Source organism: Pelobates fuscus, chromosome 4 (assembly GCF_036172605.1).
Source record: "Pelobates fuscus isolate aPelFus1 chromosome 4, aPelFus1.pri, whole genome shotgun sequence".
Taxonomy (NCBI): domain Eukaryota; kingdom Metazoa; phylum Chordata; class Amphibia; order Anura; family Pelobatidae; genus Pelobates; species Pelobates fuscus.
The window spans coordinates 390,039,918-390,062,638 of record NC_086320.1 but is presented as its reverse complement, the minus strand read 5'-3'; the positions used below and the strand labels follow the sequence as shown (position 1 = coordinate 390,062,638).

General features: G+C 42.7%; 1 protein-coding gene across 2 annotated transcripts in view; it reads left to right on the top strand.

Moving 5' to 3' along the window:
• The window catches only part of LOC134609283 (F-box and leucine-rich repeat protein 13-like), a 66,182-nt gene extending 49,389 nt beyond the window's left edge, over window positions 1–16,793 (top strand). For both annotated transcript variants that reach the window (XM_063452946.1, XM_063452947.1), the window contains 2 exons: window positions 10,522–10,633; window positions 16,123–16,793. In XM_063452946.1, coding sequence (XP_063309016.1) covers window positions 10,522–10,633; window positions 16,123–16,301 — 291 coding nt within the window. In that variant the 3' untranslated portion in view covers window positions 16,302–16,793. The remainder of the gene's footprint in view (window positions 1–10,521; window positions 10,634–16,122) is intronic.
• Window positions 16,794–22,721: the final 5,928 nt, after the last annotated feature.

The following is a 22,721-nucleotide window of genomic DNA, read 5'->3' as shown; positions in this document are numbered from 1 at the left end:
CGATCCTCCATATCTGCTAGTTTGCTCTCCAATTTGTTAATTTCTGTGGCCATTCGTTCCACAGTCGTGGCCAAGTCATTATGTGCCGTGGCGAACTCGTCACATTTATCCTCCATGTGCGACGTCCGTTTACCTAGTTCTTGTAGGTCTTTTCTTAGTGAATCCGCCGTATGTTGCCATGTGGTTACAAGTTTTTCGGAGAGAAGCTCCAGGGCCGCATTCAAGTCAGCTTTTGTGATTTGTGCTGCATCTTGCGCCTTAGTTCGGGTAATAATTTGTGCGTTGTCGGCCATTTCAGAGATCATGGATTCCGTTGGGGCCTGTTCTACCGGAGACGCCGGAGATGATTTCTGGTTGAAAAAATTGAGCTTGTCCGGTTTTGCCGAGCTCCTCTTGTTCTTGGGTTGAGACATCGCTAGATAATAGTAGTGGATGTTGCTGCTTTATTCAGGATTGCATTAGATTAGGTGTCCTGATGCCGGAGCAAATTTTCATGCGGCCATCTTGCTCCGCAGTTAGCCACGCCCCCGGTTGTCTGTATTTTATGCTGTATTCTGTATGTATTTTTCTGGGACCATTGTAATTCGTATGCTAACAGCCGTAAGCCACTAGCATGCGAGTACTTCGGTTCACAAACAGCGACTATCCGGGCTGTTCGTGAAACGAATGTGGGCTCCCCTGATAGACCACACATTAAGGGACGTGTGGCGCTTGTTAACCGATTGCAACAATGTTGCAATCTGTAATTAGAGGCTCTCCTAGGTGGCTGTCGTTCGACTACCGACCACGCGGCGGTCGGCCATCTTAGATCCTTTTGTCTCTTCAGCGGTGTTTGGTCGTCGAGTGCCTGGAACTGAAAACGGCTACTTGACGGCACGAACACCGCTGGACTTCCAGAGCGTTCGGGAGTTCCGCTCGCATCACATTATGTTCCCCATCGGTGTTCGGTAGTTTTAAACCGAACTCGATGGTTAAATGTATTTCGTGCGGCGTTCGGATAGTTTAGCTGGGAGCTGAGCGGTATTCCCACGAAATGTACCCGCAAACCCCAGCTATCTACCGAACGGCTGTTCGTGCAAAATAGACGAATATTGTTCAAGTTACAGATTTTAATGTGAGATGTCGGTTTTGCTGCACGAGGGGATAATCCACTTAACTGTATATTCTAGTGGGAGTATCCCTCTCGTGCAGCGGTGCCTGATGGGAGAAATGCAATGCCTGATGGGAGAAATCCCCTGAAATATCTGTAGGGAACCCCCTTGCATGGGGAACTGTATAAATATGGAAGCCTGTGAATAAAGCCCTCAGTTGACTCCCATACTGTGTTTCGTCCGGTTATTGGGAGGATTGGGAAATTGCCTTACTTTTCAGCGCTGACTGTGGATTTACCTGTATACCAGCGGAGATCGTGGATTATAATACTGCCCTCCGCTACAATTGGTGGCAAGCGACGGGATCCAACCTTACAGCCCGAAACGCGCAATTCGTGCAATTGAAACTGCCGAATAAGAAAAGGGAATGGCAAGTAGAATACAGCAAAAGAACCGACTACCGAAGTGAATGGAGACGGATTATTCTACACTAAAGCGGCAGACATTAAAGGAACTGCTGGAAGCCAGGGGTAAGATAGCCAGCAACAAATCCAAAGCTGTGCTAATTACCGAGCTGATGGAAGGAGACAGAGCTCGCAGCACTACACCTCCAGCAGCCATGGAGGAGACCCTATACCAGAGGGAAATGAGGACCAGGCTGGAATTTTTACCCCAACCTGTACCACGGGACATGCTATCCCTGGTGATGGCGGATGTGCAGGAGTACGTGATGGCACACAGTCCGCGGAATGCACCCTCCTGAGCCGAATCCATTTCTGAGTCACTCAGCAACCCAGTAAAACCCAAAATCCCATACCATGCCTTTAAAATGTTTTGTGAGGAGAAGGACGAGATCGATGGGTATTTACAGGATTTTGAGAGACTGTGTGAGTTACATAATTTGGAACAGACGGTATGGGTTCCGGTACTAGCAGGCCGGTCGGGCAGCAGAAGCATATCGCACTGTACCCAGAGAGGATAGCAAAGATTACGCTAAAGTTCAGAGAGCGATATTGGAAAGATATGCCATTACCCCAGAAGCATACCGGCGCAAGTTTAGAGGCCTGCGCAAGCCAGAAAGAGATTCCCATGCAGAATGGGCACACAAGCTGGATCAGGCATCCCAGGGGTGGATACAAGCCAGCCAAGCTACCACCATGGAGGAGTTGCGACAACTGATGCTGTTGGAGCAATTCTTTAACGGCTTGTCCCCAGAGGCACAAGAATGGGTGAGAGACCGAAAACCTCTCACCTTAACAGAAGCAGCCCGATTGGCGGACCAACATTTTGATGCAAGGAGGCACCATGGACTACTACCTAAGGCGTACGCTCGACCCACGGGACAATCGAGTCCTCTACCGCCTACCACTCCCACAGCGACACCTTTCCGCCCAGCTCAGGGGAATCCAGCTCAGGGGAATATAATGGACGGGCTAATATACAATGCCACACCTGCAAGCAGTGGGGACATATGGCACGTGAGTGCACCCAAAATCGGAGCAGACAAGCCTGGAACCAAGTCAGGCAGAACCTGGCACCAAGGGCTGCTGCTCACCATTACCAAATGGAGCCAGCCGCTCACGAGGTGTTGAGCACACAAGCCGAGGAACCCCTGGGAATTCTGCATGAGGTGATGTCTGTTCGAGCCACAGATAACCGGCAGCATCACCGCCAGCTAGTGACCTTAGAGGGGAAGGAAGTCCAGGGGCTCCGGGATTCAGGAGCTACTTTAACCCTGATAGCCCCCCATTTGGTTCCTGATACAGCACACACTGGCGGATCCGTGGCAGTACGAGTGGCAGGGGGAGCAGTATACTGATTACCCACTGCTAAAATTCATTTGGATTGGGGTGCGGGGGAGGGCATGGTAGAGGTGGGCCTGATGCAGAACTTACCAGCGGATGTTGTACTAGGGAATGACTTGGGTCAGATGACCTCTGCTTTTGTACCCCAGGCTCCACATCAGGAGGCCCATCCAGTAACCACCCGGCAGCAGGCACGCACCACGGCCCCACCAGCACACACCGAGGCTCAGGTAAGAGACCATGACACCCCCTTGACGCGTATGACCTGGGATACCCCCACCCAATTTGAGGCAGAGGTAAAAGCCGACCCCACGCTGCAGGTATACCGGGATAAAGTGAACACCGATCAGGCCGGGTTAGAGGGGGAGCGGTACACCTGGGAGAAAGAGCTATTATATCGCATAGCAGAAAGGGGGGTAGGAGGGTCAGTCACCGTGACCACCAAACAGCTGGTAGTACCCCAAAAGTATAGGCAGGAGCTGCTTAGGATAGCTCATGACATTCCCCTGTCCGGCCACCTGGGAATGACACGCACCCGATACAGATTAACCCACGCCTTTTTCTGGCCCGGGATCTCTAAAGATGTACGGCAATATTGCACCTCCTGTGACGTGTGCCAACGAGTGGGCAAACAAGGTGACCGCCGCAAAGCTAAATTATGCCCGCTACCCATTATTGAAGAACCCTTTAGCAGGGTAGCCGTTGATATCGTAGGGCCTCTACCCAAGCCCAGTCTCTCAGGGAAGAGATATATCTTAACCGTGGTGGACTACGCCACTCGGTACCCAGAGGCCATTGCCCTCTCCAACATTCATGCGGAGACGGTAGCCGAAGCCTTAATCAAGATATTTTCCCGGGTAGGGTTTCCCCAAGAGATAATATCCGATAGCTACCCAGTTCACCGCAGAGGTTACCCAGCAACTTTGGAGGGTATGTGGTATTAAGCCGATAGTCCACTCTGCCTACCACCCCCAGTCCAATGGGTTATGTGAGAGATTTAACGGGACGCTAAAGCAGATGCTCCGTACGTTGGCGAGACTCATAAAGACTGGGAGCGCTACCTACCCCATCTGCTTTTCGCATATAGGGAGGTACCCCAAGAGTCGACAGGTTTTTCCCCCTTCAAATTGCTATTTGGGAGAAGGGTGCGAGGACCATTAAACCTTATTAGGGAACATTGGGAGGGAGAGAGTAGCTCCGATGGTAACCCCATTGTATCTTACGTGCTGGAGTTCAGGGACCGACTGGAGGCATTAACCCAGGCTGTACGCACCAACCTCCAGACGGCTCAACAACGCCAGCGCCGCTGGTACGATAGGGGAGCCAGAGACCGCAGCTTTCAAGTGGGACAAAGTTTTCATTTTGAAACCTGTCCGCACAGACAAGCTGCAGGCCATCTGGCAAGGCCCATGCCAGGTAGTAGAGCAGCGATGCGACACTACCTATGTGATCGGCCCCTGCTCAGGGGTAGGGAAGAGACGCATGCTTCATGTGAACATGCTCAAACCCTACCATGAGAGGATAGAGGACGTGGCGGCAATATGCGCCTACGCAGCGGAGGATCAGAAGAATCTGCCCCTACCTGACCTATTAGAATCAGAGGAACAGATAGAGCCCTCCAAGGGCGTTCAGCTGGGGGAGCGGCTACGCCCTCTGGAGCGTGCCCAGGTACAAGAGTTGATCATAGCTAAAGGGGCTATCTTCTCCAATTTACCTGGATACACTCCGCTGGCCACGGGACAGCCCCGGGAAACCCCGGGACAGCTACCTATGCGGCAGACCCCATATTGTGTCCCTGAAGCAGTCAAGACACATATGAAAACTGAAATTGATGAGATGTTGCAACTAGGGGTTATCGAACATTCAGACAGCCCCTGGGCATCGCCGGTAGTGTTGGTACCAAAGAAGGACGGCACGACACGCTTTTGTGTCGACTACCGGAGGCTAAACGACAAAACGGTGTCTGATGCCTATCCGATTCCCCGAATAGACGAGTTGCTAGATCAAATGGCTAGGGGTCAGTATCTCACTACCATAGATTTATGCAAGGGATACTGGCAAATTCCGTTAGCCGATGATGCCATCCCCAAGTCGGCGTTTGGCCTGTACCAATTTCGGGTCATGCCTTTCGGGATGAAAAACGCCCCGGCGACCTTTCAAAGGATGGTAGATCGGTTACTGGACGGGTTCCAGGAATATGCATGTGCATACCTGGACGATATTGCCATATATAGCCAGAGCTGGGCAGAACACCTACAACATATAGGAGCCGTTATTGACCGATAGGGGAGGCAGGGCTGACCCTGAAACCTAGTAAGTGCCATATCGGGATGGCAGAGCTGCAGTATTTAGGTCACCGGGTGGGGAGCGGACACCAGAAACCCGAACCGGCCAAAATTGAAGCTGTTGCCAAGTGGCCCACTCCTAGGACCAAGACCCAAGTACTGGCGTTTCTAGGTACGGCGGGGTACTACAGAAAATTCGTGCCCAATTATAGTGCCCTAGCCAAACCCTTGACTGACTTGACATGTAAGAACCTCCCCCGACAGGTTACCTGGGCCCCAGAGTGTGATCAGGCATTCCAACAACTAAAGACTGCTCTAACTAATGCTCCCGTACTCGCTGCTCCTGATCCAACTAAAAGATTTCTTGTGACACTTCAATGTTTGGATTGGGGGCAGTGCTGAGCCAAGTTGGAGCAGATGGCAGGGAACACCCAGTAGCTTACTTGAGCCGAAAGTTATTGCCACGTGAAGTAAGCTACGCCGCCATCGAGAAGGAGTGCCTGGCCGTGGTGTGGGCCCTCAAAAAGCTGCAGCCGTATCTGTATGGACAACCTTTTTCGCTGCTCACAGATCACAACCCGTTGGTGTGGCTGAACCGTGTGGCGGGGGACAATGCCGGGCTGCTGCGCTGGAGTTTGGCGCTGCAGCCGTTTGACTTCACAATCCACTACCGCCCAGGGAAGCAAAACGGTAACGCCAACGGGTTATCTAGACAAACTGAACTTGAGAAGTGATCTGTGAGTACTCTCCCGGACATCCCCAAGCCGATCCGTTTGGATCAGACTGTGTATGCCGGCTTGGTTCTGGGGGAGCATTGTGGCAAACCTAGCAACTTCTGGACTTTACATGTCAAAAGGTTGTCTGTATTTTATGCTGTATTATGTATGTATTTTGCTGGGACCATTGTAATTCGTATGCTAACAGCCGTAAGCCACTAGCATGCGAGTACTTCGGTTCACGAACAGCGACTATCCGGGCTGTTCGTGAAACGAATGTGGGCTCCCCTGATAGACCACACATTAAGGGACGTGTGGCGCTTGTTAACCGATTGCAACAATGTTGCAATCGGTAATTAGAGGCTCTCCTAGGTGGCCGTCGTTCGACTACCGACCACGCGGCGGTCGGCCATCTTGGATCCTTTGTCTCTTCAGCGGTGTATGGTCGTCGAGTGCCTGGAACTGAAAACGGCTACTCGACGGCATGAACACCGCTGGACTTCCAGAGCGTTCGCATCACATTCTGTTCCCCATCGTGTTCGGTAGTTTTAAACCGAACTCGATGGTTAAATGTATTTCGTGCGGCGTTCGGTTAGTTTAGCTGGGAGCTGAGCGGTATTCCCACGAAATGTACCCGCAAACCCCAGCTATCTACCGAACGGCTGTTCGTGCAAAATAGACGAATATTGTTCAAGTTACAGATTTTAATGTGAAATGTCGGTTTTGCTGCACGAGGGGATAATCCACTTAACTGTATATTCTAGTGGGAGTATCCCTCTCGTGCAGCGGTGCCTGATGGGAGAAATGCAATGCCTGATGGGAGAAATCCCCTGAAATATCTGTAGGGAAACCCCTTGCATGGGGAACTGTATAAATATGGAAGCCTGTGAATAAAGCCCTCAGTTGACTCCCATACTGTGTTTTGTCCAGTTATTGGGAGGATTGGAAAATTGCCTTACTTTTCAGCGCTGACTGTGGATTTACCTGTATACCAGCGGAGATCGTGGATTATAATACTGCCCTCCGCTACATATTGTATGATATCCAGTCTGTATATTAATATATTGTATGTTATCCAGTCCATACGCTGAGCGTTGTATATTAATATATTGTATGTTATCCAGTCCATACTCTGAGCGTTATATATTACCGTATATACTCGAGTATAAGCAGAGTTTTTTCAGCCCATTTTTTGGGCTGAAAAACCCCAACTCGGCTTATACTCGAGTCAGAGTCTGTATTATGGCAATTTGCATTGCCATAATACAGACTGGGGGGGGAGAGGGGGGCTGGCAGAGCTGTACTTACCTTTCCTGCAGCTCCTGTCAGCTCTCTCCTCCTCCGCGCCGTCCGTTCAGCACCTCGGTCAGCTCCCAGTGTAAGTCTCGCGAGAGCCGCGGCTCTCGCGAGACTTACAGTGTGAGCTGACAGAGGGAGCTGCACGGACGGCGCGGAGGAGGAGAGAGCTGACAGGAGCTGCAGGAAAGGTAAGTACAGCTCTGACAGCCCCCCTCTCCCCCCCACTGAACTGCCACTGGACCACCAGGGAAGGAGAGCCCCCCTCCCTGCCATATATCAAGCAGGGAGGGGGGACGAAAAAAACAATATAAATTAAATAAGAAATAAAATAATAAAAAAAAAAATAATAATAATAAAAAAAAGGGGTATAAGGACCACTATGGGAGGGGGGGGGGGGTGGGTTAAGGACCACTATGGGAGGGAGGGGGGTTATAAGGACCACTATGGGAGGGAGGGGGGTTATAAGGACCACTATGGGAGGGAGGGGGGGGATAAGGACCACTATGGGAGGGAGGGGGGGGGATAAGGACCACTATGGGAGGGAGGGGGGGGATAAGGACCACTATGGGAGGGAGGGGGGGTATAAGGACCACTATGGGAGGGAGGGGGGGATAAGGACCACTATTGGAGGGAGGGGGGTATAAGGACCACTATGGGAGGGATGGGGGTTATAAGGACCACTATGGGAGGGGGTGGGATAAGGACCACTATGGGAGGGAGGGGGGTATAAGGACCACTATGGGAGGGAGGGGGGTATAAGGACCATTATGGGAGGGAGGGGGGGGGGGTATATGGACCACTATGGGAGGGATGGGGGGGATAAGGAACACTATGGGAGGGAGAAGGGGGATAAGGACCACTATGAGAGGGGAGGGGGAAGTAAGGACCACTAGGGGAGGGGAGGGTAAGGACCACTAGGGGAGGGGTGAGTCAGGACCACTGGGGGGGGAGTGAAGGAACACGGGGGTGGGGAGGTAAGGACCACTGAGGGAGGAGGAGGGGAAGTCAGGACATATGGGGGGGGAGGGGGCGGCAAAAAATGTTTTGCCTACGGCGGCAAATATCCTTGCACCGGCCCTGCACACACTGCATTCACACACTGCATTCATGCACACACACACTGCATTCATGCACACACACACTGCACTCATACACACACGCTGCACTCATACACACACACATACGCACACACTGCATTCATTATACACACACTGTAAATAAATATTCAATTAATATATTTTTTTTAGGATCTAATTTTATTTAGAAATTTACCAGTAGCTGCTGCATTTCCCACCCTAGTCTTATACTCGAGTCAATAAGTTTTCCCAGTTTTTTGGGATAAAATTAGGGGCCTCGGCTTATATTCGGGTCGGCTTATACTCGAGTATATACGGTAATATATTATATGTTATCCAGTCCATACGCTGAGCGTTATATATTAATATATTGTATGATATCCAGTCCATACGCTGAGCATTATATATTAATATATTATGATATCCAGTCCATACGCTGAGCGTTATATATTAATATATTGTATGATATCCAGTCGGTATATTAATATATTGTATGTTATCCAGTCCATACGCTGAGCGTTATATATTAATATATTGTATGATATCCAGTCGGTATATTAATATATTGTATGATATCCAGTCGGTATATTAATATATTGTATGATATCCAGTCTGTATATTAATATATTGTATGTTATCCAGTCTGTATATTAATATATTGTATGATATCCAGTCCATACACTGAGCGTTATATATTAATATATTATATGTTATCCAGTCCATACGCTGAGCGTTATATATTAATATATTATATGTTATCCAGTCCATACGCTGAGCGTTATATATTAATATATTGTATGATATCCAGTCCATACGCTGAGCGTTATATATTAATATATTGTATGATATCCAGTCCATACACTGAGCGTTATATATTAATATATTGTATGATATCCAGTCCATACGCTGAGCGTTATATATTAATATATTGTATGATATCCAGTCCATACACTGAGCGTTATATATTAATATATTATGTTATCCAGTCCATACGCTGAGCGTTATATATTAATATATTGTATGTTATCCAGTCCATACACTGAGCGTTATATATTAATATATTGTATGTTATCCAGTCCATACACTGAGCGTTATATATTAATATATTGTATGATATCCAGTCCATACACTGAGCATTATATATTAATATATTGTATGTTATCCAGTCCATACACTGAGCTTTATATATTAATATATTGTATGTTATCCAGTCCATACACTGAGCGTTATATATTAATATATTGTATGTTATCCAGTCCATACACTGAGCGTTATATATTGTATGATATCCAGTCTGTATGTTCATATATTGTATGATATCCAGTCTGTATATTAATATATTGTATGATATCCAGTCTGTGTATATTAATATATTGTATGATATCCAGTCCATACGCTGAGCGTTATATATTAATATATTGTATGATATCCATTCTGTATGTTCATATATTGTATGATATCCAGTCCATACACTGAGCATTATATATTAATATATTGTATGATATCCAGTCCATACACTGAGCGTTATATATTAATATATTGTATGATATCCAGTCCATACACTGAGCGTTATATATTAATATATTATGATATCCAGTCCATACACTGAGCGTTATATATTAATATATTGTATGTTATCCAGTCCATACACTGAGCGTTATATATTAATATATTATGATATCCAGTCCATACACTGAGCGTTATATATTAATATATTATGATATCCAGTCCATACACTGAGCGTTATATATTAATATATTGTATGATATCCAGTCCATACACTGAGCGTTATATATTAATATATTGTATGATATCCAGTCTGTATGTTCATATATTGTATGATATCCAGTCTGTGTATATTAATATATTGTATGATATCCAGTCTGTGTATATTAATATATTGTATGATATCCAGTCCATACGCTGAGCGTTATATATTAATATATTGTATGATATCCAGTCTGTATGTTCATATATTGTATGATATCCAGTCCATACACTGAGCGTTATATATTAATATATTGTATGATATCCAGTCCATACGCTGAGCGTTATATATTAATATATTGTATGATATCCAGTCCATACACTGAGCGTTATATATTAATATATTGTATGATATCCAGTCTGTATGTTCATATATTGTATGATATCCAGTCTGTATATTAATATAGTGTATGATGAGTGTATTATAGAAATTAAGTTCTATAGGTTTTATTTTACTTTGTGTGTAACTGTCTCTCCTGCAGGTTCTTGGTCTTTCAGATACAGGTGTTGGAGATAATGTTTTGAAATTTGGCATCCGACACTGCAAGAATCTTCTGAAGGTTAATCTCAGCCGTACTCGAATCACAAACAAGGGTGAGTTATGTGATCTGCAAGGAGAAGGTTTAAAGGGACACTCTCGCCTTGACCACTGTAATCCCCTTCTCAGTGGTCTTACGTGTTCCCAACTTGACCCGTTACAGTCTATAATGAATGCGGCGGCGAGGCTCATCCTTCTGTCTGTCGGCACCTCCCAAGCCTTACCCTTCTGGCAGTCCCTCCATTGGTTTTCAGTAAGATATAGGACTCAATTTAAGATCCTGATACTGGTTGTCAATCAAACAGGACTCCTGTTGCTCCTAGGCTCTTCTACCTCACAATAATAGCACTTACAGATGACTGTGGCAGATCCAGTAAGGCAGAAATTTCACAAACTGACTAATGGAGAAGGTGGCATCCTATTACAGTCCAAAGTTTAACATCACCAATCTCTTCACTACGAGCTTTTCAGTACCCACTGTACTGCCAGTCTATGGAGATTTCATGTGCTGGATTTTATGCATCTGTTGGCAATGGGTAAGGATGAGACATCTGATCTCAATAATTGGTGCCCACATACTGTGTATCTTAAACTGATATGTTTAATGCGGCACATCCAGTGATGTAAACCCAGTATTAACCTTAGAACAGCACATAGGTTGTCAAAACAAGATGACCTCCCCAATGTAACTTCATGCTAGGGAAAGCTATCAGTCTGTACAATGCAACCTACCCAATGTAACTTCATGCTAGGGAAAGCTGTCAGTCCGTACAATGCTTCAAGATGATCTCCCCAATGTAACTTCATCCTAGGAAAAGCTGTCAGTCCGTACAATGCTTCAAGATGATCTCCCCAATGTAATTTCATGCCAGGGAAAGCTGTCAGTCTGTACAATGCTTCAAGATGACCCCCCCCCCCCAATGTAACTTCATCCTAGGGAAAGCTGTCAGTCTGTACAATGCTTCAAGATGACCTCTCCAATGTAACTTCATCCTAGGGAAAGCTGTCAGTCCGTACAATGCTTCAAGATGACCTCCCCAATGTAACTTCATCCTAGGGAAAGCTGTCAGTCTGTACAATGCTTCAAGATGACCTCTCCAATGTAACTTCATCCTAGGGAAAGCTGTCAGTCCGTACAATGCTTCAAGATGACCTCTCCAATGTAACTTCATCCTAGGGAAAGCTGTCAGTCTGTACAATGCTTCAAGATGACCTCTCCAATGTAACTTCATCCTAGGGAAAGCTGTCAGTCTGTACAATGCTTCAAGATGACCTCTCCAATGTAACTTCATCCTAGGGAAAGCTGTCAGTCCGTACAATGCTTCAAGATGACCTCTCCAATGTAACTTCATCCTAGGGAAAGCTGTCAGTCCGTACAATGCTTCAAGATGACCTCCCCAATGTAACTTCATCCTAGGGAAAGCTGTCAGTCTGTACAATGCTTCAAGATGACCTCTCCAATGTAACTTCATCCTAGGGAAAGCTGTCAGTCTGTACAATGCTTCAAGATGACCTCTCCAATGTAACTTCATCCTAGGGAAAGCTGTCAGTCCGTACAATGCTTCAAGATGACCTCTCCAATGTAACTTCATCCTAGGGAAAGCTGTCAGTCCGTACAATGCTTCAAGATGACCTCCCCAATGTAACTTCATCCTAGGGAAAGCTGTCAGTCTGTACAATGCTTCAAGATGACCTCTCCAATGTAACTTCATGCTAGGGAAAGCTATCAGTCCGTACAATGCTTCAAGATGACCTCTCCAATGTAACTTCATCCTAGGGAAAGCTGTCAGTCCGTACAATGCTTCAAGATGACCTCCCCAATGTAACTTCATCCTAGGGAAAGCTGTCAGTCTGTACAATGCTTCAAGATGACCTCTCCAATGTAACTTCATGCTAGGGAAAGCTATCAGTCCGTACAATGCTTCAAGATGATCTCCCCAATGTAACTTCATCCTAGGAAAAGCTGTCAGTCCGTACAATGCTTCAAGATGATCTCCCCAATGTAATTTCATGCCAGGGAAAGCTGTCAGTCTGTACAATGCTTCAAGATGACCCCCCCCCCCAATGTAACTTCATCCTAGGGAAAGCTGTCAGTCTGTACAATGCTTCAAGATGACCTCTCCAATGTAACTTCATCCTAGGGAAAGCTGTCAGTCCGTACAATGCTTCAAGATGACCTCCCCAATGTAACTTCATCCTAGGGAAAGCTGTCAGTCTGTACAATGCTTCAAGATGACCTCTCCAATGTAACTTCATCCTAGGGAAAGCTGTCAGTCCGTACAATGCTTCAAGATGACCTCTCCAATGTAACTTCATCCTAGGGAAAGCTGTCAGTCTGTACAATGCTTCAAGATGACCTCTCCAATGTAACTTCATCCTAGGGAAAGCTGTCAGTCTGTACAATGCTTCAAGATGACCTCTCCAATGTAACTTCATCCTAGGGAAAGCTGTCAGTCCGTACAATGCTTCAAGATGACCTCTCCAATGTAACTTCATCCTAGGGAAAGCTGTCAGTCCGTACAATGCTTCAAGATGACCTCCCCAATGTAACTTCATCCTAGGGAAAGCTGTCAGTCTGTACAATGCTTCAAGATGACCTCTCCAATGTAACTTCATCCTAGGGAAAGCTGTCAGTCTGTACAATGCTTCAAGATGACCTCTCCAATGTAACTTCATCCTAGGGAAAGCTGTCAGTCCGTACAATGCTTCAAGATGACCTCTCCAATGTAACTTCATCCTAGGGAAAGCTGTCAGTCCGTACAATGCTTCAAGATGACCTCCCCAATGTAACTTCATCCTAGGGAAAGCTGTCAGTCTGTACAATGCTTCAAGATGACCTCTCCAATGTAACTTCATGCTAGGGAAAGCTATCAGTCCGTACAATGCTTCAAGATGACCTCCCCAATGTAACTTCATCCTAGGGAAAGCTGTCAGTCTGTACAATGCTTCAAGATTACCTCCCCAATGTAACTACATGCTAGGGAAAGCTGTCAGTCTGTACAATGCTTCAAGATGACCTCTCCAATGTAACTTCATCCTAGGGAAAGCTGTCAGTCCGTACAATGCTTCAAGATGACCTCCCCAATGTAACTTCATCCTAGGGAAAGCTGTCAGTCTGTACAATGCTTCAAGATGACCTCCCCAATGTAACTTCATGCTAGGGAAAGCTATCAGTCTGTACAATGCAACCTACCTAATGTAACTTCATGCTAGGGAAAGCTGTCAGTCTGTACAATGCTTCAAGATGACCTCCCCAATGTAACTTCATGCTAGGGAAAGCTATCAGTCTGTACAATGCAACCTACCCAATGTAACTTCATGCTAGGGAAAGTAGTCAGTCCGTACAATGCTTCTATCATCTCGTGGACCCCAGTCACATTTGGTATAGATCCAATTTGATCTTTGTTATATTCAGGGGAACCCAAATTGAATCAAGTGCACTTGAAGAAGCGTGAATCAGACACCAAACACGTGTTAGTTATCAAAATAAGCCTTTTTTTGTCAGTTGTGTTTTTATACATTAAAAAGTAAGTGCTTACGTGCAAATACTCATAGGACAGTAGTAGGAAGAGAGTGAAAGGAGACATAGGGATGAGCATCATGTACATATAAAAGATAAGTTCAGGGAAAAAGAAAGAACAGACTGATTTAGAAGAGACAGCTCAGGTGGGGGCTCTTTGCTCCCGGAACTAGACATATATGGTCTTAAGTGTCGTTTTAAGCATCAAGCATTTCCTGAGTCCAAGTTAGCCAATTTTAATATAGGATATCATTATATGACACTTATAAGCTTAAGCCTTGGAATCAAGATAAATTATTTCACACATTTCATTAATGCACTTGCTAGACTGGACTTTGAACTCATTATCAGACATTCCAGTAAGACATAGAGAGCATAAAAAAGGGGGAAATCACCCAGTACACATATAGAATTAGAACATAACCTGGAGGGGTGAACCAGGATGCTTGGATCGGTGTAGATCTATAATAATAAAATTAAACAGCACATAGCATAATATAGTTACATATAAACAGAGTGAGTGATGTTTATATTAAACTCACAAACATAAGATGAAACAGGCTTCTCACCCCACCAGATGTTAAAACGAATCAGAAAGCTGGTGGATCTCAGCAGTGGGAAATCCTCATATATTCCTTGGATAAGTGGAGGAAAAAGAACCATACATAGTGAAGTACAATTAAAACCAAAAAGGAATTTATTAAGTTTCACTTACAAACAGGAAGGAAATCTGGGTATATCTCCACATAGAGTGGAACCAAGCAACAGCGTGTTAGATCTTGAGATGCCAAAGGATTCCAGCAGTTAAAAATTAAAACAAAATAAAAGTCCATACAAAGTCTTGCATTGTCCAACGCATTTTGTCCAATAGGGGACTTTTTCAAGGATCTGAAACCATTCCTCTTTGTGGGGACTTCTTATAGCGCCAGTAATCTTCGTCCATCCGTGTCACCTGATGGCGTACGTTTCAACTGTGGAACGCGATGATGCGTATTCTGTGCCACTCAGGGACGGGTGGATGACATGGTAACAAATCATCCAGGCATAATTGGAAGAGCGCGTGCGCATGCGTGAAAAAAAAAACGAACACCATGTGCACGCACAAAGCGTGATCTTCCAAGATCCCCTATGTCTTCTGTAAACCAGTCAGATTGATTATATTAGAGCTGCCGGTGTGGTTACACAATGTGCATCACTGAATGCTGTCCATGCTCCTCCTGTCGGAAGACATCCTTACGGTATTCTTCCTGATCAGGGTTGCTATTACTTGTTTTGGGAGAGTAAGTCTCTTAATAGGCCAGCTTGGTACCTCTGCCAAGGACCGCTTCCTGTCTGGAACCGGGGAAAATGGTCACTCTTCTGCCCCAGTCGCCGTGGCTTGACTGGGTCCTCCTGGACAGACAGGCGTCTGAAAACAGGAGATAAAGTGCTGGATCAAGTCCCTAAAAAAGAAAGAGTCAGAGGAGACCTACAACTAGCCCCATGGGAGAAGCAGAAATGCACAGATGCACACCAAGGAGCAAGCCTAAAAGCATAAATAGTCGCAATAACCATATAAAGCAATATCAACCATTATAAAAATTCCAAATACAAAGCGTAAGGGAGAGACTGAAACTCTGACCTGACTGTTGTGGAGCAGCAAAGAAAGAGTAAGTGTTTATGTGTAGCATAGCTTATATAGTCTCACTGGGATCTTTATTCTGTACTTTCTTTGCTGCTGTAGAGTTGAGAGAGTAATGCAAAGTATGAGGCCTCCTGTCATGTTGTAAAATTGTTCCTTTCCCCGCTTCCAACAAATATGCTCCTTCCGTATCACATCTTCCCCTTCCTAGCATGCTACTGCTATTCCCCATCTCACATCATCACCGGTCTCCCGTCTTCAGTTACACTTCTTCGTTATCCCATACCTTCCTTATATGTGTTTACTCTCCTCCTTCCTTTTCCAGTCTCACATCCAACCCTTCCCATATTAGAAATATTCCTTCTGTTCCCAGTTTTACAGCCTCTCCCTCTCTTTCCCATTAGGTCTCCGGTATCTGAGGGTGGTTTCTGTAGTGCAGTTGAACCTCGATGGTACTGGGGTAACAGCACAGGGAGTGTCTGACCTGATGGCATCATGTGGTTCTATTATTAGTGTGAGAGCGAACAACCTTCGACAGATCCCAACTGCGGATGTTTCTGATGAGGAGGAAGAAATGCGCTGAACCGTGTCCTGGTGCTCTAAATCCTACGCAGCCTGGAACAGGCATCTTAAAGTCCAGCTCCCAAGATAAGAGCTTAAAGCTTTTTATCTTTGAACTGAATCTCCTTTCCTTCATTTGGTTCTGACTGACCGGAGGCCATGCCTGGATTTCTTGATTAAAGCAGGTGTTTGTGTGCCATACTGGTTACAATGTATTCTGTGTTCTGAGCAACAAATATAGCTGCATTAGGAAGTCCAGAAGACGAGGAGACACCTCCAACTACATTGTGGATGCATGACCAAGAGAGAGAGATTTCCCCAATAATCTGCAAATATTATGCAATTCATTAAAGAATACCTCGACAACCACCAGTCACCAGGTCACCTAATCCCAACAATGCTGTCCCTTACCCAACCCATCAATTACTAACCTCCCCAATTAATAATGCAACACAGTCTTGGTCAGAAAGCACAAACATATATTTTATGCAAGATAAAAACTGCATTTAACAAATCCTATTTTCATAGTTTTATTTCTGGATCCACGCAGCTATGTGTCCTTACAATAGTGTATGTATTACAATTTATGTCTGTACAGCAGTGTGTGCATGGTACATAGTGTGTCTGTACAGCAGTGTGTGCATGGTACATAGTGTGTCTGTACAGCAGTGTGTCTGTACAGCAGTGTGTGCATGGTACATAGTGTGTCTGTACAGCAGTGTGTCTGTACAGCAGTGTGTGCATGGTACATAGTGTGTCTGTACAGCAGTGTGTCTGTACAGCAGTGTGTGCATGGTACATAGTGTGTCTGTACAGCAGTGTGTCTGTACAGCAGTGTGTGCATGGTACATAGTGTGTCTGTACAGCAGTGTGTGCATGGTACATAGTGTGTCTGTACAGCAGTGTGTGCATGGTACATAGTGTGTCTGTACAGCAGTGTGTGCATGGTACATAGTGTGTCTGTACAGCAGTGTGTCTGTACAGCAGTGTGTGCATGGTACATAGTGTGTCTGTACAGCAGTGTGTCTGTACAGCAGTGTGTGCATGGTACATAGTGTGTCTGTACAGCAGTGTGTGCATGGTACATAGTGTGTCTGTACAGCAGTGTGTGCATGGTACATAGTGTGTCTGTACAGCAGTGTGTGCACGGTACATAGTGTGTCTGTACAGCAGTGTGTGCACGGTACATAGTGTGTCTGTACAGCAGTGTGTGCATGGTACATAGTGTGTCTGTACAGCAGTGTGTGCACGGTACATAGTGTGTCTGTACAGCAGTGTGTGCACGGTACATAGTGTGTCTGTACAGCAGTGTGTGCATGGTACATAGTGTGTCTGTACAGCAGTGTGTTTGCTTGGCACATTGTCAGGTTAATTTAGAACTGTTGGTATTTCAAAGTCAATTCAAAGTAGATTGGTTTAAGGCCAAAAAAGCCATACCAAGCCAGTAATGTTTTCAGTTTGGCTATTTTGGCCTTTATTTGGAACGCCATCTTAATTTCAGACCATTCTCACTTTAGTGAATAACTCTGCCTTTTTGAATGTTACACTGTGTGTGAATGTTATAGTGTGTCCATATAATAATAGTTGTGTGAATGTAACACTGTGTGTGAATGTTATAGTGTGTCCATATAATAATAGTTGTGTGAATGTAACACTGTGTGTGAATGTTATAGTGTGTCCATATAATAATAGTTGTGTGAATGTTACACTGTGTGTGAATGTTATAGTGTGTCCATATAATAATAGTTGTGTGAATGTAACACTGTGTGTGAATGTTATAGTGTGTCCATATAATAATAGTTGTGTGAATGTAACACTGTGTGTGAATGTTATAGTGTGTCCATATAATAATAGTTGTGTGAATGTTACACTGTGTGTGAATGTTATAGTGTGTCCATATAATAATAGTTGTGTGAATGTTACACTGTGTGTGAATGTTATAGTGTGTCCATATAATAATAGTTGTGTGAATGTAACGCTGTGTGTGAATGTTATAGTGTGTCCATATAATAATAGTTGTGTGAATGTAACACTGTGTGTGAATGTTATAGTGTGTCCATATAATAATAGTTGTGTGAATGTAACACTGTGTGTGAATGTTATAGTGTGTCCATATAATAATAGTTGTGTGAATGTAACACTGTGTGTGAATGTTATAGTGTGTCCATATAATAATAGTTGTGTGAATGTAACATTGTGTGTGAATGTTATAGTGTGTCCATATAATAATAGTTGTGTGAATGTTACACTGTGTGTGAATGTTATAGTGTGTCCATATAATAATAGTTGTGTGAATGTTACACTGTGTGTGAATGTTATAGTGTGTCCATATAATAATAGTTGTGTGAATGTAACGCTGTGTGTGAATGTTATAGTGTGTCCATATAATAATAGTTGTGTGAATGTAACACTGTGTGTGAATGTTATAGTGTGTCCATATAATAATAGTTGTGTGAATGTAACACTGTGTGTGAATGTTATAGTGTGTCCATATAATAATAGTTGTGTGAATGTAACACTGTGTGTGAATGTTATAGTGTGTCCATATAATAATAGTTGTGTGAATGTAACACTGTGTGTGAATGTTATAGTGTGTCCATATAATAATAGTTGTGTGAATGTTACACTGTGTGTGAATGTTATAGTGTGTCCATATAATAATAGTTGTGTGAATGTTACACTGTGTGTGAATGTTATAGTGTGTCCATATAATAATAGTTGTGTGAATGTAACGCTGTGTGTGAATGTTATAGTGTGTCCATATAATAATAGTTGTGTGAATGTAACACTGTGTGTGAATGTTATAGTGTGTCCATATAATAATAGTTGTGTGAATGTAACACTGTGTGTGAATGTTATAGTGTGTCCATATAATAATAGTTGTGTGAATGTAACACTGTGTGTGAATGTTATAGTGTGTCCATATAATAATAGTTGTGTGAATGTAACACTGTGTGTGAATGTTAGTGTGTCCATATAATAATAGTTGTGTGAATGTAACACTGTGTGTGAATGTTATAGTGTGTCCATATAATAATAGTTGTGTGAATGTAACACTGTGTGTGAATGTTATAGTGTGTCCATATAATAATAGTTGTGTGAATGTAACACTGTGTGTGAATGTTATAGTGTGTCCATATAATAATAGTTGTGTGAATGTTACACTGTGTGTGAATGTTATAGTGTGTCCATATAATAATAGTTGTGTGAATGTAACACTGTGTGTGAATGTTATAGTGTGTCCATATAATAATAGTTGTGTGAATGTTACACTGTGTGTGAATGTTATAGTGTGTCCATATAATAATAGTTGTGTGAATGTAACACTGTGTGTGAATGTTATAGTGTGTCCATATAATAATAGTTGTGTGAATGTTACACTGTGTGTGAATGTTATAGTGTGTCCATATAATAATAGTTGTGTGAATGTTACACTGTGTGTGAATGTTATAGTGTGTCCATATAATAATAGTTGTGTGAATGTAACGCTGTGTGTGAATGTTATAGTGTGTCCATATAATAATAGTTGTGTGAATGTAACACTGTGTGTGAATGTTATAGTGTGTCCATATAATAATAGTTGTGTGAATGTAACACTGTGTGTGAATGTTATAGTGTGTCCATATAATAATAGTTGTGTGAATGTAACACTGTGTGTGAATGTTATAGTGTGTCCATATAATAATAGTTGTGTGAATGTAACACTGTGTGTGAATGTTATAGTGTGTCCATATAATAATAGTTGTGTGAATGTTACACTGTGTGTGAATGTTATAGTGTGTCCATATAATAATAGTTGTGTGAATGTTACACTGTGTGTGAATGTTATAGTGTGTCCATATAATAATAGTTGTGTGAATGTAACACTGTGTGTGAATGTTATAGTGTGTCCATATAATAATAGTTGTGTGAATGTAACACTGTGTGTGAATGTTATAGTGTGTCCATATAATAATAGTTGTGTGAATGTAACACTGTGTGTGAATGTTATAGTGTGTCCATATAATAATAGTTGTGTGAATGTTACACTGTGTGTGAATGTTCTAGTGTGTCCATATAATAATAGTTGTGTGAATGTTACACTGTGTGTGAATGTTATAGTGTGTCCATATAATAATAGTTGTGTGAATGTAACACTGTGTGTGAATGTTATAGTGTGTCCATATAATAATAGTTGTGTGAATGTAACACTGTGTGTGAATGTTATAGTGTGTCCATATAATAATAGTTGTGTGAATGTAACACTGTGTGTGAATGTTATAGTGTGTCCATATAATAATAGTTGTGTGAATGTAACACTGTGTGTGAATGTTATAGTGTGTCCATATAATAATAGTTGTGTGAATGTAACACTGTGTGTGAATGTTATAGTGTGTCCATATAATAATAGTTGTGTGAATGTTACACTGTGTGTGAATGTTATAGTGTGTCCATATAATAATAGTTGTGTGAATGTAACACTGTGTGTGAATGTTATAGTGTGTCCATATAATAATAGTTGTGTGAATGTAACACTGTGTGTGAATGTTATAGTGTGTCCATATAATAATAGTTGTGTGAATGTTACACTGTGTGTGAATGTTATAGTGTGTCCATATAATAATAGTTGTGTGAATGTAACACTGTGTGTGAATGTTATAGTGTGTCCATATAATAATAGTTGTGTGAATGTAACACTGTGTGTGAATGTTATAGTGTGTCCATATAATAATAGTTGTGTGAATGTTACACTGTGTGTGAATGTTATAGTGTGTCCATATAATAATAGTTGTGTGAATGTTACACTGTGTGTGAATGTTATAGTGTGTCCATATAATAATAGTTGTGTGAATGTAACACTGTGTGTGAATGTTATAGTGTGTCCATATAATAATAGTTGTGTGAATGTTACACTGTGTGTGAATGTTATAGTGTGTCCATATAATAATAGTTGTGTGAATGTTACACTGTGTGTGAATGTTATAGTGTGTCCATATAATAATAGTTGTGTGAATGTAACACTGTGTGTGAATGTTATAGTGTGTCCATATAATAATAGTTGTGTGAATGTTACACTGTGTGTGAATGTTATAGTGTGTCCATATAATAATAGTTGTGTGAATGTAACACTGTGTGTGAATGTTATAGTGTGTCCATATAATAGTTGTGTGAATGTAACACTGTGTGTGAATGTTATAGTGTGTCCATATAATAATAGTTGTGTGAATGTAACACTGTGTGTGAATGTTATAGTGTGTCCATATAATAATAGTTGTGTGAATGTTATAGTGTGTCCATATAATAATAGTTGTGTGAATGTAACACTGTGTGTGAATGTTATAGTGTGTCCATATAATAATAGTTGTGTGAATGTTACACTGTGTGTGAATGTTATAGTGTGTCCATATAATAATAGTTGTGTGAATGTAACACTGTGTGTGAATGTTATAGTGTGTCCATATAATAATAGTTGTGTGAATGTAACACTGTGTGTGAATGTTATAGTGTGTCCATATAATAATAGTTGTGTGAATGTTACACTGTGTGTGAATGTTATAGTGTGTCCATATAATAATAGTTGTGTGAATGTTACACTGTGTGTGAATGTTATAGTGTGTCCATATAATAATAGTTGTGTGAATGTTACACTGTGTGTGAATGTTATAGTGTGTCCATATAATAATAGTTGTGTGAATGTTACACTGTGTGAATTTTATAGTGTGTCCATATAATTGTAGATTATACTAGCGTTAGTGTAACTATAATCTTAATTTTATTAATGACAGGAGGTGAATATTTGCGTAAGTTTCTCTTTGCTAGAAATCCAAAGCAGCAGATTAACATACAGAGAAAAAAACAATCACAAAAAAGTAAGGAAACCATAAAAGGCCCCTCCCAACCAACTATTTCCTCTTTCAAGTTGCGACAAAATAAAGTACATGAACAATATACAACACAATAATAAAATAACAAATCAAACATAATAAGTCGATGACCGCCATCCGAAACTTGTAACGTGGGACCAGTGGATGCAACCTTGACCTTTATCCCGAAGAATATCCGGATCTAAGAACCGTAGTCGAACCATTAGACTGAAACAAGATAAACAGAGTCGAAAACTCTGATTAGTGAATGAAATGTACTGTGAAAACATGAATACCCATCATCAAATACTGACAGTACAAAGTCCCAGACAAACACCCTACTCCCCCTAGGAACACAATTACCAGACCTATCTACCACAGCCCAGGAGAACAGGCTAACACTAAAAGTAGGTCAACCCAAACAAACAAAGAACAAGGGGAGGGAGAAACTGGGAGGGAATTATTCGCCTCTTGTCATTAATAAAATTAAGATTATAGTTACACTAAAGCTAGTATAATCTAGAATTTTATAGCATGACAGGAGGCTTCATATTTGCTGTTTTAATGCTCTGACAGCAAAACAAAAGAAGCTTGATCCG